This window comes from Passer montanus, unplaced genomic scaffold (genome assembly GCF_014805655.1).
Source record: "Passer montanus isolate IOZ18808 unplaced genomic scaffold, ASM1480565v1 scaffold117, whole genome shotgun sequence".
NCBI classification, from domain to species: Eukaryota; Metazoa; Chordata; class Aves; order Passeriformes; family Passeridae; genus Passer; species Passer montanus.
Window position 1 is genome coordinate 20,382 of NW_024358389.1, and position 15,705 is coordinate 36,086.

At 45.5% G+C, this 15,705-nt stretch overlaps 2 protein-coding genes across 2 annotated transcripts; both read right to left on the reverse strand.

Moving 5' to 3' along the window:
• Positions 1 to 431: 431 nt before the first annotated feature.
• On the reverse strand, positions 432 to 6,106 carry SDR39U1 (short chain dehydrogenase/reductase family 39U member 1). The gene is made up of 6 exons (XM_039697334.1): positions 6,058 to 6,106; positions 5,540 to 5,646; positions 5,131 to 5,213; positions 3,972 to 4,093; positions 2,623 to 2,766; positions 432 to 2,411 (listed from the first exon to the last, which is right to left on the reverse strand). Exons 1-6 carry the CDS (start codon positions 6,086 to 6,088, stop codon positions 1,996 to 1,998), a joined length of 903 nt encoding a protein of 300 aa, XP_039553268.1. The 5' UTR covers positions 6,089 to 6,106; the 3' UTR covers positions 432 to 1,995.
• A 2,353-nt stretch (positions 6,107 to 8,459) lies between these two features.
• LOC120496581 (olfactory receptor 12-like) lies at positions 8,460 to 9,404 on the reverse strand. Its single transcript, XM_039697187.1, has one exon. The coding sequence runs from the start codon at positions 9,399 to 9,401 to the stop codon at positions 8,460 to 8,462; it is 942 nt and encodes a 313-aa protein (XP_039553121.1). The 5' UTR covers positions 9,402 to 9,404.
• Between the last annotated feature and the right edge of the window lie 6,301 nt (positions 9,405 to 15,705).

Here is a 15,705-nt window from a genome sequence, read left to right on the forward strand (position 1 = left end):
CCACTGGCCTTGCCCCATGGGTCCAGCCAGAGACCTCTGCAGCCTTCCCACCTCCCAAAACCATCCAAGCTGGTCTGCCAGCCTTCCCACCTCCCAAACCATCCAAGCTGGTGTCTGCCAGCCTTCCCACCCTCCCAAAACCATCCAAGTTGGTGTCTGCCAGCTTACTAAGGGTGCACTCAACGCCCCATCCAGATCACTGGTGAAAGATACTGGAAAGGACTGGTCCCAGTACTGAGCCCTGGGGAATACCAGTTGTGATGGGCCACCAGCTGGATTTAACCCTTAACCACACGTGGCACTCAGCTGCCCAGACTGGTTTGTACCCAGTGGAGAGTAAGCCATGCAGGCCATGAGCAGCCAGTGTCTCCAGGAGAGCACTGTGGAAAATCGAGTCCAAGGTTTTACTGAAGTCCATGGTTCAGCAGAAATTAAGGGGTACAAGGAAGGGAAATACAAACTTTAATTAGGGAATCAGTGTCTTACAATTTGTGAAAGAATGGGTAGAGCAGACCAACAATACAAATGGTGCAGAACTACGACTGCTACAGAAAACTCTGAATTAAGCCTTGCTGTCTTCAATACTGTGTTGCAACTTAGCAGTCAGCCCAGAGCTAACCCCAAAGCAAGGCAGCAGTGCAGATCACTCAGCTCTGCCAGAATGAGACCCAAATTCCAGGATCAGCCTGGTCACAGATGTCACCCACATGTCTCCAGTATGTACTGAGCAAAGAGACAGGAGAGTGAGGCATTTAGAGTTCACCAAGACTGATCCTTCAGCTGCTCTGACTACAGCATGGCATAAACCAGAAATACGTGGACTGCTGTTGTTCTGGATGGCAAAAAGTAGGTCTTTATCTGCCTGAAGTAACTTTTAATAGAATTTTCTAGCCTCACGTCACACTAGGAGTATTTCTCCCAAAGTACTGCTATAATAAACTTCACTGCTCTGTGGACTTCACACCCTGCAACCCCCTTTGGGATATGGAAGTGGGTGAAGGGAAGCACATGGATACATTTTCTGCCACTGCAGATGATGAAATTGCTATTTGCTTTAGAAGGGAAGAGGTACTGCTTCCCAAGGCAGACCAGGCAGCTTGGATATCCTCAGTGCCCAGTCAGGAGTAACACCCTGAACACAAGCACCACCTCATGGGATCAATAAAGGAAAACCACCCTGGTCTGAGGTAAGCACAAGGAAGGCAATAGCTGAAATGCTCCTTTGGACTAAAGCTGGACTAAAGCACTGCCTCACACAGTGAGGTACCACCCAGCTTTCCTGAGCTCAAGCTTAGACAGGCACTCAACCAAGGCAAAGCAGTCCAGGGGCCACAGTCTGATTGTCACCCTCTCCTCCACGGGCTGGCAAAGCAGGGCTCCCCTCATCCCTGCCACAGCACAAGGGGTATGGAACCCAGGAAGGGTGTAACTCTTTGGATTACTCAGCTGAAAGTACTGACACATTGACTTGGTGCCAGTCACAAGAAAAGAGAGGGCAGTCTCCAACCAATCTGTATTCAGCACCCTAAGATAGATCCTCTCCCACAACCACCAAGACCAAGAAAGAGACTTTAGCTCTTCTGCTTTGCCTGCCATAATGGGGAAGAACAGGAAGGGCAACTTCCACTACCATGGAGGAATTCCAACAGCACTAGGACCTGCTTCCTCCTGCCACATCTCTCAGGGGAGAAGACATGACACCCCCAGCTGCTTTGCCAGCAGTTCACACACACACCATGCAAAAGGGGAGATGGGCAACTCCACAGTCACAATCCTTTGAGGGGCTTGTGCCCTTCCCCAAATGCAGGTGATGATAAGATTCAGCTGGCAGGAAGAGGGATGATTCCTAAACTAGGGATGCACACAGTGAGATACAGGGGAAAGGATTGCTCACCCCTTCTGTACGTGGATGGGGAAGTGGCAAGGGGCAGGGCTCCCCTCTTTGATGGGAAGGCATGAGCTCACACAAACAGTGCCCACCCAGCTGGGGAGGCCTTAAGCCACGATGTCCTTCAGAGCTGCAGGCAGCTCAGGGAAGATGAAGCGGTAGCCGCTCTCCAGGGTGCGCTTGGGCAGCACCCTCTGTCCCTCCAGCAGCATGAGCGCCCGCTCTGGCCCAAAGACAGCCCGCACGGCCCAGGCGGGCACCGGCAGCAGCGCCGGCCGCCCCAGCGCCGCCGCCAGCTCCTGGGCAAAGCTGCCATTCGAGGTGCCAGGGGAGGATGGGGCCACGCCGTTGAGGATGCCCTGCACAGACTCCTTCTCCAGGGCATGACACACAATCCCAGCCAGGTCCTGAATGTGGATCCACGGGAAGGGCTGCAGTCCAGAGCCCATGGGGCCTCCAAGCCCCAGACGGAAAGGCAAGAGCATCTGAGAGATCGCACCGCCACCTCGACCCAGCACCACGCCTGCGGGGAGAACAGAGTGAGACCAGGTCCCCTGCCCAGAGGGCAAACCCCCTTCACACCCACACCTACAAGCAGGAGAATCCTTAGAGGGCTCACCCGGAACAGGAGCCCAGCAAGGAGAGACAGAAGAACTGATGCCCTTTACCCCCTCTTGCCACTCTTGCCCCAGCAGCAAGCAGTCACCATTAATGAGCACGACGCCCCATCTCACCTGATCTCACCACAACACCACGAGCTGGGCTCCCAGGGATGAGAGCTGCAGCCTCCCACGAGCTCACCAGGCGTGAGAAGAAGTCAAAATCCCCTCCTGGACTGTCTTCAGTGTACTCAGCTGTGGGGCTGGGGCGGTAATAACCTGCAGGGTGGCAGCAGAAAGGGAGTCAGGGTTGAATGATCACACCCAGCCCCCCCTTCCCCATCAGACCATCTTCTCTGCCTCCAGGAGCCCAGGACTCCTGTGAGGAAAGGCTGAGAGAACTGGGATTGTTCAGCCTGGAAAAAGAGACCTAACTGCAACCTTCCAGTACCTGAAGGTAGCCCACAAGAAAGCTGGAGAGAGGGCCTGGAGTGCCAGGAAAAGGGGGAATTGCTTCAAGTTGAAAGTCAGTTTAGACTGACTGCTATGAAGAAAATCTACCCTGTGAGGGTGGGGAGGCCCTGTCACAGGGTGCCCAGAGCAGCTGGGGCTGCCCCTGGCCTAATTGCAATCTTCCAGTACCTGAAGGTAGCCTGCAAGAAAGCTGGAGAGAGACTACAAGGGCGACAAGGGGGAATTGCTTCAAATTGAAAGTCAGTTAAGAAAACCTATCCTGTGAGAGTGGGGAGGCCCTGGCACGGGGTGCCCAGAGCAGCTGGGGCTGCCCCTGGATCCCTGGCAGTGCCCAAGGCCAGGCTGGACAGGGCTTGGAGCAGCCTGGGACAGCGGAAGGTGTCCCTGTCATGGCAGGGGGTGGCACTGGATGGGCTTTAGGGTCCCTTCCAACCCAAACCCTAATTCTGGGATTCTGTGAGCTCAACCACTCCCCCAGGGACATCCTCACAGGAACAGCACAGGGTCTCTGATGGCAATGCTGGCAAGTTTTTGAACTACCCATGTACTCCACAGCTTCAGTGGGATGCACTACCACTCAGGCAGCCCCAAATCCCAAACAGGCCTGCAAGCAACACACTGAGCTGCCTGGAAAGTGTCTGCTTTAATACTGGGTATCACAGAGGATAAACCACTGCTTTAAAGATAAACCCCAGCTTTAGAGACTGAAGGAAATTGGAGATTATGCAGAGGGCTTCAGCTGAGGCCTTACTGACACAAATTGATTCTACAGGATGTCTAAAGAACACAGAAAAACTTCTGCCCTCATGACAAGAAGACAAAACACAGGGACCCAAATTCCTCTCCAGCAGCACTAAAAGCTTAGCAAGGCTTGCCTAAACACAGTGACACTGATGGCAATAAAGCTGACGTTTCAAGGCAAGGCAGGTGCTCCTGAGGAACTGTGTGTGTGTCTGCAGGCAAAGCCCCTCCAGGCCAGCATGAGTGCTGTCTTCAGGCCCAACCAATACCTACGCCAGTGACGAGGACCCAGGCTCGGGGTGGCTGCTCAGCAGCAGCAATGGCTTTGGCCAAGGCCTTGGTGGTCTCCACGCGGCTGCTGACGACCTCCCTGCAGAAGGCATCACTCCACCTGGGAAAGGGAGAGCCAGGGATTAAACAGCTCACAGGACACCCAGGAAACACTGCCACCAAGGGGGACCCAGCCAACACCAGCCCACAAGCACAGGTGATGCCTCAGGTTTTGGCTTTTCTATTTTCCAGGTTCTGTGCTGCTTTAGTGTGTGGGTCTGGCCTTCACATGAGGGGATGGTGAGCTGTCTGCACAGAGCAGAGAGACAAAACAATTCTTTCTCCAGCTGGGGACCAAGGACAAATGATCCAGATCTCAGGCCCAAGAGCAGAAACAACGTGGAATGAAGAGAGAAAAACAAGGATGGGGCTGCATGGGCTGGGGCTGAAATTGGACAATTAACTCCAATATGCAAATAGAACAGGGATTATAAAAGTGAGAGACCCCGTGACCAGTGGGACATTTTGTGACCATTTTGGTTCACCTGGGGTGCAGCCCTGGCTGGGCTCTTGTGCTGCCCAAGGTGGATCCACTCGGGCCTCCTAATAAATCCCTGCTTTATTCTTTACCTCTGTCCAGTCTCTGTTCTAGGCCAGCCTGCACAAGGCATCAAGGAGAGGTCACAGAACTCCCCTCACCCCAGAGCAAAGGGAGGACATGACACCTTACAGCACAAAGGCAGGGGAACTTTGGAAGATGGTGGTTCTTCCCTCACAAGATTGTGGAGTTTGGACTGCCTTCAGACAAAGTCAGCAAAGGAGCTAGACACCAAAGCTGGTGTTCCTCCCAGAAGTCAAACTTTGGTTCTCATTTTGCATTAACAAATGTAGGCACACCACCCAATGTCCTTTTGGAAATGTAGAACTAATGTTTCTGGCCTCCAGCTGTAGATCCAGGAGGGAACTTTTCTTCCAAAGGTCTCTCAGAACCTACCAGGCACCACAGAAATGTTCTGGGTACTTGAGGATGCAAATGTCAACAGCTGGCTAACTCAACAGCTTCCTGGTCATGTTGTTTCCTCCCTTTCCACGTGCCTGACAATGCAGGCCTGTCTTGCCTCCACCTTGTCCCAACAGCACTATGGAACATCAAGTTACCTGCGGAAAGGGTTGAGGACATTTTCACCAGCCAAGTTGACCACAGCATCACACAGGGGCAGCCCGGAGCGGGACAGCTCCTCCTAGGCAGGAGGAACAGACATCACACATCAGGCCTCTCCTCTGCTCAAGCCTTCCCTGCAAACAAACAGGGCAGGCTCCCAAGAACTTCAGCCAGTTTCTTCCTGACATTTGCAGAGACAAGCACAAATGGATAAGGTTTTGCTTCTTGGAGCTACAGCAGTACCCATTCCAATGACTGTGACCCATGGGGCACCCAGCAAAAGGACATCCAGAGGAGCCAGACCTCCCTTGGCAGGGTCCCTCTGTGCCATGGAAAGCCAGAGCACGCAGCCTGGTTTCTCAGGCCTGTCACACTCCCCCTGCTGTGACCGCTCTCATCACATACCCAGCTGATCCGGTCCTTGCCCCCTCTTCGAGACACATGGGTCACTTCGTGCCCTCGGCTCCGCAGCAGCTGGGTCAGGGCTCTGCCCACGAAGCCTGTCCCACCACCTGGTGAGAGAGACAGACAGACAGACCGTCAGGGCAGTATCCCTGTGCCATCGACCCCCGGCAGCAGAGGCGGCCCGTGCCAGGGGCTGCATCTCCGCAGCCCCGCCCGCGCTCATGGCCAGCCCCATACCCGGGGAGAGGCGGCCGAGCTCCAACGCAGCGGGCAGAGCCCGCAATCCAGGCCCGGCCGCCCCTTCTCCAAAACTCCGTTACGCCCAACACTCCCGCTCCCTCAGGGCATCGCTCCCTCACGGGACCCGCTCTCTCAGGGCCCCCGCACCCTCAGGCCGCCGCTCTCTCTATCCGCCGCTCCCTCACGACCCCCGCTCCCTCACGGTCCCGCTGTCTCTGTCCGCCGCTCCCTCACGGTCCCGCTCCCTCAGGCCCCCGCACCCTCAGGTCCGCACTCACCCACCACTACCCGCATTGCCGCGCCGCGCATGCGCCGAGAAGCGCCCGCCGCGCGTGCGCCCCCCGCCGCGCACGGCGCCCCCCAGCGGCGCGGAGGCCCTCAAAGGGCCAGCGCGGGGCAGAGCGGGGCTGAGGGGAACGAGGAGAACGGCCCGGGGCTGAGGGACACTCTGAGAACGGCCCGGGGCTGAGGGGACACTCTGGGAACGGCCCGGGGCTGAGGGGACACTCAGGGAGCAGAGCAGAGCAGAGCGGGGCTGAGGGGAACGAGGAGAACGGCCCGGGGCTGAGGGACACTCTGGGAACGGACTGGGACCAAGGGGACACTCGGGGAAGGGCCCGGGCTGAGGGGACGCTCGGGGAGCGGAGCAGAGCGGGGCTGAGGGGACGCTCGGGGACCGCCTGGGTCCAGCGGCTGCGCCTGGCGCGGGACACATCAGCCCGAGGAGTTCGTGTGGGCAGATTATCAGTTCGTAAAAGCGCAGGAGTGAACGCACGGAGAGGCTCTGGCTGCCCCTGGGTCCCTGGCAGTGCCCAAGGCCAGGTTGGACAGGGTTTGAGCAGCCTGGGACAGGGGAAGGTGTCCCTGCCCATGTCACGGGTGGGACTGAGTGAGTTTTAGGGCTCCTTTCAATCCAAAACAGTCTGTGACTCTATGATTCTCTTATTCTAGGAAGTGGTTTTAATATTGCTGGTAGAAAACAAAGAATGGTGCAGCTGGGAATTAGGCAGGGGCTGTTCTCGTTGAGCCTCCCTTCTCTCTGACACCTGCTTGCCTGTCTCCTTGGGGTCATGGGAAGAGAAATTCTTTCAAGGATGTGATTCTGCCACTGGGCTGGAAATGTCTCCTCTGAGATGCCATGGAACACACACTGGAGACACAGCCTCCCACCTGCAGGCAGCTGGAGCAGCCTTTGCTTCACGCAGAGTTGCCTGTGTTGTCAGCTCCTTTTACCCGTGTCCTGTGAGGAACAGAGGGCGACAACGGCCTGTAGGCAACATCTCTACACATTGGTGGCTCTTCTGGAGCAGGAACAAATGCTACAGATATTTCTACCCACTATCCAACTTAGTGCACCTAATCATCTTTCCTTGTCTGCACATACAGCTGTAGCTATTGCACCAACTGTCTGTTCATCCATCATCCATCCATCCCCATCATCCTTCCCCCAGTCTGTCACTCAATCACAGAACCATTAGGGTTGGAAAAGACCTCCAGGATCATTGTGTTTGATTGAACACCACCGTGAGCTAAATCATGGCACCAAGTGCCATTTCCAGTCCTTTTTTGGGCACTTCCAGGAGTGGTGTCTCCCTTGCTTCACTAAGAACCACAGCTCTCCTTATCCCTCTGGCCACCAGCTCTGTGAAAGTGCCAAGTCCTGTGGTTAAGAAAAGAAGAAATGGGTTTTCCAGGAGAAGCCATCTTGGAAATTTGAGATTTAAGAGTTATTTGCACAGGAAGATGCTTTGTGCTTCACTCTCATCTGAATGAATTTAGCTGTGGATGTGCAGAGTGAGAATGCCTCCACCTGAGCTGCCTGTGTTCCAGTGCACTGAAATAAGCTGCTGCCAGAATCTGAGTTTGTGTCCTATTTCACATGTTCAGCACACTCTTCAAATTGTCCAATCCAATAGTGTTAATTATGGCTTTAAAATGCTGGTATCTTTTGAATGGCTGTAAGAGGCCTCTAAATTACAGGTCAGATGGATTGTAAATGTCTAATTATGGTTAAATGAAACCTCACTTTCATCTGCTCTAGGAAAGGAATAAAGCTAGGCAGAGAAGAATAAGAGAAAAAGAGATACTTTTGTCCACAATAATGGAAAAGATGTCAGAATTGTGGTCAGCCATTTAACAGATGTGTGGTCTTGGCTTACTTAATTAACCTTACTTTTAAATTCTTATTTTTATTCTGGTTTTATGTGTAAGCATCAGTGATTTAAGTGTAATAGAGGTAGGCTTATGAAATAAATTCTTAGAAATCAAACATATTGCCCATTTGATATGCTATCAAAAAATGTTTAGTTGAAATAACAATTACTAGATTCTCATAGACTTGTTTATATATCGTAAGCATCAATGATTTAAGTGTAATAGATGTAAACTTATGAAATAATTTCACAGAAATCAAACATATTCCCATTGAAGGATATCCTATCAAGAATTGTTTAGTTGAAATAACAATTACTAGATTCTCATAGACTTGTTTATATATCCTGCTTTTACTGACCATCTAGAAACACAAAAGACTCTTGAAAGCAAGTCCTTTATTTTACATTCTGTCCTTTATTTTACATTCAGGTCCTGCTGTCCTTTACTTTAAATTCTGTCCTTTATTGTACAGTCAGGTCCTGATGTCCTTTATTTTACAAACTGGACACTGTGCTCATTCTCAGCTTCAGGAAAGGTGCTTAAAAAACCCTTTCCTTTTTAACTGTTTTTTCAGAGACTCTTTTACCTCCCTGTTTCGGAGGGTGTAAATGAAAGGGTTCAGCATGGGAATTACCACAGTGTAGAAGATGGAGATGGTTTTGCTTCTGCTGGGTGAGGACGCAGCTCCAGGCTGAGCGTACATGAAGAACACTGTCCCAAAGAACAAGCAGATTGTCACCATGTGAGAAGAGCAGGTGGAGAAGGCCTTGTGCCTGCTTTCAGCTGAGGGCATCTGGATGATTGTGATGATTATATACCCATAGGAGATAAAAACCACCAGGGCAGTGCCCACAATTATTGCTCCACACACAGCCAGCATTACGAGCTCGTTGACAAGGGTGTTGGAGCAGGAGGTGTGCATCACTGCAGCCACTTCACAGAAGAAGTGGTTTATTTCTCTGTGCCCACAGAAGGACAGGCTGAAGGTGAAGCCTGTCTGGATGGTGCAGTTGATGCAGCCTGACAGATAAGAGCCCAGCACCATGAGCACACAAAGCCTTCTGCTCATGATGACCTGGTAGAGCAGAGGGTTGCAGATGGCAGTGAAGCGATCATAAGCCATCACAGCGAGGAAAAAGGCTTCTGTTGTGCCAAAGAGAGAGAAGAAGAACATCTGCAAAGCACAGCCGGTGTAGGAAATGCTCCTTGTGCCCAGCAAGAATGCCAGTGCTGCCCTGGGAGTGATGACAGAGGAATAACAGATGTCCAAGGCGGACAGGTTCTCCAGAAAGAAGTACATGGGGGTGTGCAGGCTGGGCTCCACCCTGATGGTGAGCATCATGCAGATGTTTCCCACCACAGTGACAATGTACATTGTGGAGAAGAGAACAGCCAGAAGGACTTGGGATCCTGGGTGGGATGTGAACCCCACCAAAATGAACTCACTTGTCCTGGTGTGGTTTTCCATCTTTGCTTTCCAAAAGAAAAATAGGATTCAGTAGATTGCAGATAGTTTGCCTGGAGAAGCAATTATAGAAGAAGAAGACAAACAGTGAGATATATGAAACATAAGAAATAGAAAGAAATAAAATTAATTATAAAGTATAGTAATTAAATAAAATAATATAAATAATATAAAATATTAAACTCTTAAAAATATTAATACTATGTAATGTATATATAATTTAAAATTCTATTAATTATAATATTATCTATTAAGTAACATAATATATACAATATCAATATTATATATGTATTAATATTAATAATAAGTTGTAATACTCTATTAATAAATATAAGTATTATTATGAATGTAATATAATTCATATATAATGTAATATATACTATATAATGTATAGCATAACATATTAATTATATTTATATAATTATAATTTAATTATTAATCAAATTAAATATAGCTAAAGATGAAAAAAGTATAAAATGTATTGATATGTCATCTCTGCAGATTTTTGTCAACTATTCCAGAGTAATTTGTAAGCTAATAATCCTGTAATATTATCTTCAGTATAAAGAAACATTCTGCATGCAGCTTATCCAACCTGTTTTAATTTAATAAATTTTACAACCAACTAGAATAGACATTTCATTCTACGGTCGAAGACCTATTTCAGATTTAAGTGGACAGAAAAAAAATCTTATACTAAGATTGCAACTAATGCACAAAAGGCTGCTCTCCCCTAAACAAAAGAACAAGGGAACGTGCTTCTTCAGATGATGCAAAAGAATTTAAAATATATATGAGCCAATAAATGTATTAAAGTAATGTGGATAATTGTTTAAAAAATCCCAAGTCTATTATTTTTAAAAGCCCACATTTTTTCATGTGAGAAACTGAGTTTTTTCTTTTAGAAAATACTTGGAAAAACCCCCTTCAGATGGTGAGATTTCTGAAATAAATTTTCTCTACTCAAATGTTAATTCAAGCAATAAGTTAAAAATTGACTAATTGACAGACTGGTTCAAGAAATTCCTTTTCAATTCTATTAAATAATTTTATTTTCTGTAAGCTAGTTGTCCTCTCACCTTGGCTTGAAAATATTCTGTTGATTTATGCCTACATTAGAACTCACAGTTTGGATGCCTTTAAATTCAGTGGCCAGAGATAAACACTCCAGCTTTAGAATATTTGCTGTAGAAGTATATTTTCATATACTGTAAAATATGAATAATATTTTAATATTTTCTGGTTTTCTCCACTGATCTAAAGGGAAGTGCAGCTGTTGTGTCTGTGAAAAATTGGATGTAGATGTAAAAAGCTGAGTGACAGAAATGGTATTTTGTTTGGTTTGCTGTCATTTCCATGAGATAATTTTTCTTAACCAGTGGGGACTTAATCTTTTAAAAACATTGAATTAATTTTTAATACATTTCTCCACCTATCCCTCCATGGTCCTTGAAATGTAACCTCACCTCTAGGTACCCTCAGAAGGTATTTAATATATTAAATTTGTTCTATTTAATGCTTTGTTCTTATTTACCTGTGAGTCTTAGGAAAGGGAAATAAATTTGGAGAAATAATTTCTCTTTGCATAACCTGGCTCATCAAATATTTTGAGTTTTCCTGGAGATTTTTGTGTGCAGAGAGCTGAGGTTTAGGCAGTCAAGGTCAAGTATGAAGTCAAAGCCTTTTCAAGCCTGTTTACAGTTTCCACAATTCCTAAAGGTTCCCATATTGCCAAAAGAGAGAAATAAATGCATCCACAATGTGATTCTTCTAGTCTTACCCTACCTGTTCAAACCAGGGAAAAAACAGTCTGTCTTTGATAAAAAATTAATAAAGCCAGCCAGAAGAGAATAAAAATAAAAGAGAGACTTTTGTGTGCAATAATGTCAAAGAAAACATCAAAATCCTATGTCATTATGGTCAGGCATTTAGCAGGTGTGTGGTCTTGGCTTATGTAATTGACCTTATTTTTAAATTCTTATTTTTGTTCTGGTTTTATGTGCAAGTGTCAATCATTTAAGTGTAATAGATGTAAACTTAGTAAATAATTTCCTGATAATCGAACATATTACCCATTGAAGGATATCCTACATTCTGTGCAAAATTGTTTAGTTGGAATAACAATTACTACTGCTTAATTAAATGGCTTTTTAAAGAGGCTAACAAAAACTTCAGCTAAGAATGAAGATGCTGGAGATACTTCGCACTTTAGTGAGAAAGGAAGATTTTTTGATTCACCTGAAAAGTCTCTGGAACTGTCTCTTGGTTGATCAAACAAAAATCTAGAATCCATTAAAAACTGGCTTCCTGTTAATGTACTTAATTTTCCAGAAGAACTAACTGCATTCATAAGCCCTGATTACTACACTCTATATAATGAAAAAAAGAGAAAACAGCTTTTAGTCCAGTTCTGTCACCACATTTAACAAATCAAAGCTCAGATTTCACACACCACAATACACATACCTTGTAATACAGTTATTAAAGGCAGGTTTGGTTTTTTGGAATTCAGGTTTCTTGAACACATTGCCAAAAAATATTGAACATTTTTTCTACTCAGCTGATTTTTTGGTAGTCTCTTGTAATCAATACATCACTGGCCTTTCCTCTGACTGCTTCTAAAAGCATTCTCCTTAGCATTATTGCTAAGGAGTTGCTTATATACACTTTAATAATTGTACATAAAAAACACCAGGGATTCAGTTTCCAGAGTCCTGGATCTTCACAGCAGACATCTGAAATCTCAAATGAGATGTTTTCCCTTGTGCCATTTTTCTTTGCCTGCAAAATAAGAAAAAATATAAGGAGTAGAAGGAATAAAATAACAAACCCAAACACTAAAGTGTAAAGTTGTTTCTGTTTGTCTTCTACCCCTACTTTTTTCACTGCTTCTTATGCAGAGCTCTTCCTGCCCCTTGCAGATTTTTTTCCTGCTAAACAAAACACTGTGGACCTAATCAAGACCTCATTAAGCATGAGAATCTGCTTCCTTCTGTTTTGGTTGGGACAGAGACAACACAAAGCAACACACTCCAGGTTCAGGAGGCTTCAAACTGTTTTTATTATAGCCTGCATGCTTTTTATACACTCTTACAGAGCTCATAAGTTTGGTCAGGAAAGACAAACAAAGTGTTTATTGGAATGGACAGTTGCAGATTTCTCTGCACTCTTACAAAGCTCATAAGTTTGGATAGGAAAGACAAAGTGTTTATTGGAATGGACAGTTGCAGATTTCTCTTATTTCTCCTTCTTCCTTTCTTGGTTTCTATGTAAATGACCTTGGTAGGAAATTCTTTCAGGGGTAAACATGGATCCTCTTCTCAAGCTTCCCTCTGGCTCACTGTAAAACCTCTTCCAGTTTATCAAAATAGAACAGACACCCTTGCCTTCTCCCCAAGCAATAATGCTTCCCTTCTCTGAACAAAAGCAAGTTTTCACCAATTGTGTTCTCTTCTCTGACTCCAGGAGTGCACTCACCTCTGAAACGTAAGAGTCAGGTTCAGGTGAGGGCCCAACCTCTAAGGGAACACTGCTCTGGGGTGCAGCAGCTCCAGGGAGGGAAAAAGCATCTCACACTCCTGTTTGTGTATCTCACACACCCTAGGACGTGGCTGTTTTTCAAAAAGCAAATTTGCATTCTTCTCAGCACAGGAGTGTCACATTTAGTTACAGTACACTGTATTAAATTTTCTTTGTTTTGGCATGTGGTTTTAATAAATCTGCATGAAATAGGTTTGTGTTCTTGATATAAGGGCTTCCCAAATTTTGTGACTGACAACAGATCAATGTCTTCTAAACCCAGATTATCTTACATTTGCATATATTCTTATCAGCTCCTGGAGGCAGAGAAGGAAAGTTTCTCAAAAGCTGAGATTGGACATAGTTTTACCTTGTTTACTTGTGGGTAGTGACTTATTTACAGTGCTTTAAAGGTACTTGACTTTGTGAAAGTGTTTATTAGGAAAACTTCCAGAAATAAGCTTAGATGCAAGAGAGAACTTGCATTCTCAAAAGGTTTGTGTTTGTGTAAGACCTTTCTGTGTTCTCTCCTTCCCTAAGAACCCCTGTTGAATTATGAATTATTTGTTTCAGGTTATCTAACAACATTATTATTAGTGTACATAAACCCCATAATAATTGGATGATAATCCTCTTCCCAGTGTATTTGAAGGATTTTCCTGACATTGTTTCAGAACAGTCACTTCAGACCAGTGCTTTACAACCAGTCAATGTGTGCAGCCAAATCACTGTATTAAAAGAACTTCACACCTTGCAAAATTTCAATGGAAAACTCACTAAGGAGTTCTGAAATACTGTGATTTGCACTTTATATATGAAAAACTGAAATAAGAGAAGAAATAGATGATGATTATTGGTGTATCAGTACTTTAATATATTGCAGTAAGAATGAAGCAAGCCTGATGCTGTACTGATTTTGTCTTGGGTAGAGTTAAATTATTTCCCTGTAGCTTATATAGGACTAAATTCTGGATTTATGATGAAAACCATATTGAGAACTCAGGAATGTTTCAGTTATTGCTGAGCAGTGGTGGCAGGGGACATCTGACTCCAGCTGTGACACTCAGAGGGACATTCCAGACCACTGGCATCCTGCTTAGCAATAAAAACTGCAGGAAAAAGGAGAAAGGGATGTCCCTTCCAAAGGAGCCCTTAGGTGTGACCCCCATTTCCTTGGAGATGGCTGAACATAAAACCATATCTTCTAGATAAATAACATATTTATAGGGTGAAAATCTATATCCATGAGTAGTAAAGGAGCTGAGGGTAGTTTGCTTAGGTGTCTAAATAGACATGTCTAAACTTTAGGTATTTTTAGAAGAATTCATATCTAGCTGTAGCTGTGGCTCTTGATTTTCAATGCAAATCTAAAGAACTACTGATTTTTTTTATTGTTGTTCCTTTACAATGGCTCATATTGTGCTGTATATTCATTTTGTGTTAATTACCTATTTTCTCATAGCAGATTTTCTGCTAATGCCTGGATTACAGCCAGCACTCTGCATTTCTGGTGAGAGCTCCCCACTATGGTGAACTTCAAGCTGTTACTGACATTTCTCCTTAATTGTGCTCAAATCCTCAAAAAGTCTTGTTTGAAACAAGGCAATACATGGCACAGCACTCACAGACAAGATTCTTTCAGGTTTCTTCCCTGGAAATCTGAATAACTTCAAGCTGTTCCTGACATCTCTCCCCTTAATTGTGGTCAAATCCTCAAAAAGTCTTGTTTGAAACAAGGCAATACATGGCACAGTACTCACAGACAAGATTCTTTCAGGTTTCTTCCCTGGAAATCTGAATGTCAGTATTTTGCTAGTACAGAGCACAGAATATCAGATACCATGGTCTTAGTCACAAACTCAAACCCAGATTTAATATGCTCACATGGAGATGCACTCTGCTGACAGATTTGTTTGTTTATTACAGAATATTAAAAGCTCTGAAGCACTGTGATAGTCTGAACACAGAGCAGTTTTCCTAGAGGCACCATTTTATTTCTCACTGATAATCAGATTTTCTCCCAGCCAATCCATGTTTAGCTGAGATTCACCAGCTGTGTTTCCAGACTCCTGCCTGAGATCATTGCTCCTGATGAAATACTGCTGCTCCAAGGTTCCTGCAGCCTGAGGAAAATACTGAAGTGATTTATCCTCTGTCTGAATTTCTTTATGGAATACATTACTTGGTGTGAAATGAGCTTATTTAGGATACCTTGGTCCTGTTGTGGAGCTGAGACAGAGGCCAAGTGAATGCAGCTGTACCATGTGAATACTCACATTATACCTTCTCTAATGCCATATTAGAAACATTTTCTTCTTCAGAGGATGGCTCCTTTTATCCTACACCAGGAATCTAAGAATGTTGCAATTACCCATCCTTTTCTGCTGCCTATTTCTCTCAAGGGATAATAACAAAATCTTGGACTAAATAAATCACACATAGATAGCTGATTGTCACATACATTTTACAATATTTTCTGGACTCTATTCCATCTAGAGCAAACAAACCTGGGGTTCATTTTCCAGCATTTCCAAACATCTTTAAAAACAGAGCAGTCATTCAGCCGGAAACTTTTAAGAAAGGGTGACAGCATTGATTCTTAAGGGGAAAACAAGCAAAAAAAAAAAACCCAAACCCAAGCCAAAACCATAGTATATACATAGATATATCAAGGTTTAGTTCAATAAATATGAGTTGTGGTTGCATGGATTAAGGTTTGACCTCCTGATTTCAGCTCCTCAGTGCTGTCAGTTGATCTTCATGAGCAGAGCCCCTTCTCTGGGACTCC

Bases quoted from the DNA above. Each gene is read 5' to 3' on its own strand.
- LOC120496581 (XM_039697187.1), bottom strand. From the start codon at position 9,401: ATGGAAAACCACACCAGGACAAGTGAGTTCATTTTGGTGGGGTTCACA.
- SDR39U1 (XM_039697334.1), bottom strand. From the start codon at position 6,088: ATGCGCGGCGCGGCAATGCGGGTAGTGGTGG. The intron at 5,214-5,539 runs GTATGTGATGAG...CCTCCTGCCTAG, and splicing joins GCAAGGACCGGATCAGCTGG to GAGGAGCTGTCCCGCTCCGG. The intron at 2,412-2,622 runs GTGAGATGGGGC...TTCTCCCCGCAG, and splicing joins TGGTGTTGTGGTGAGATCAG to GCGTGGTGCTGGGTCGAGGT.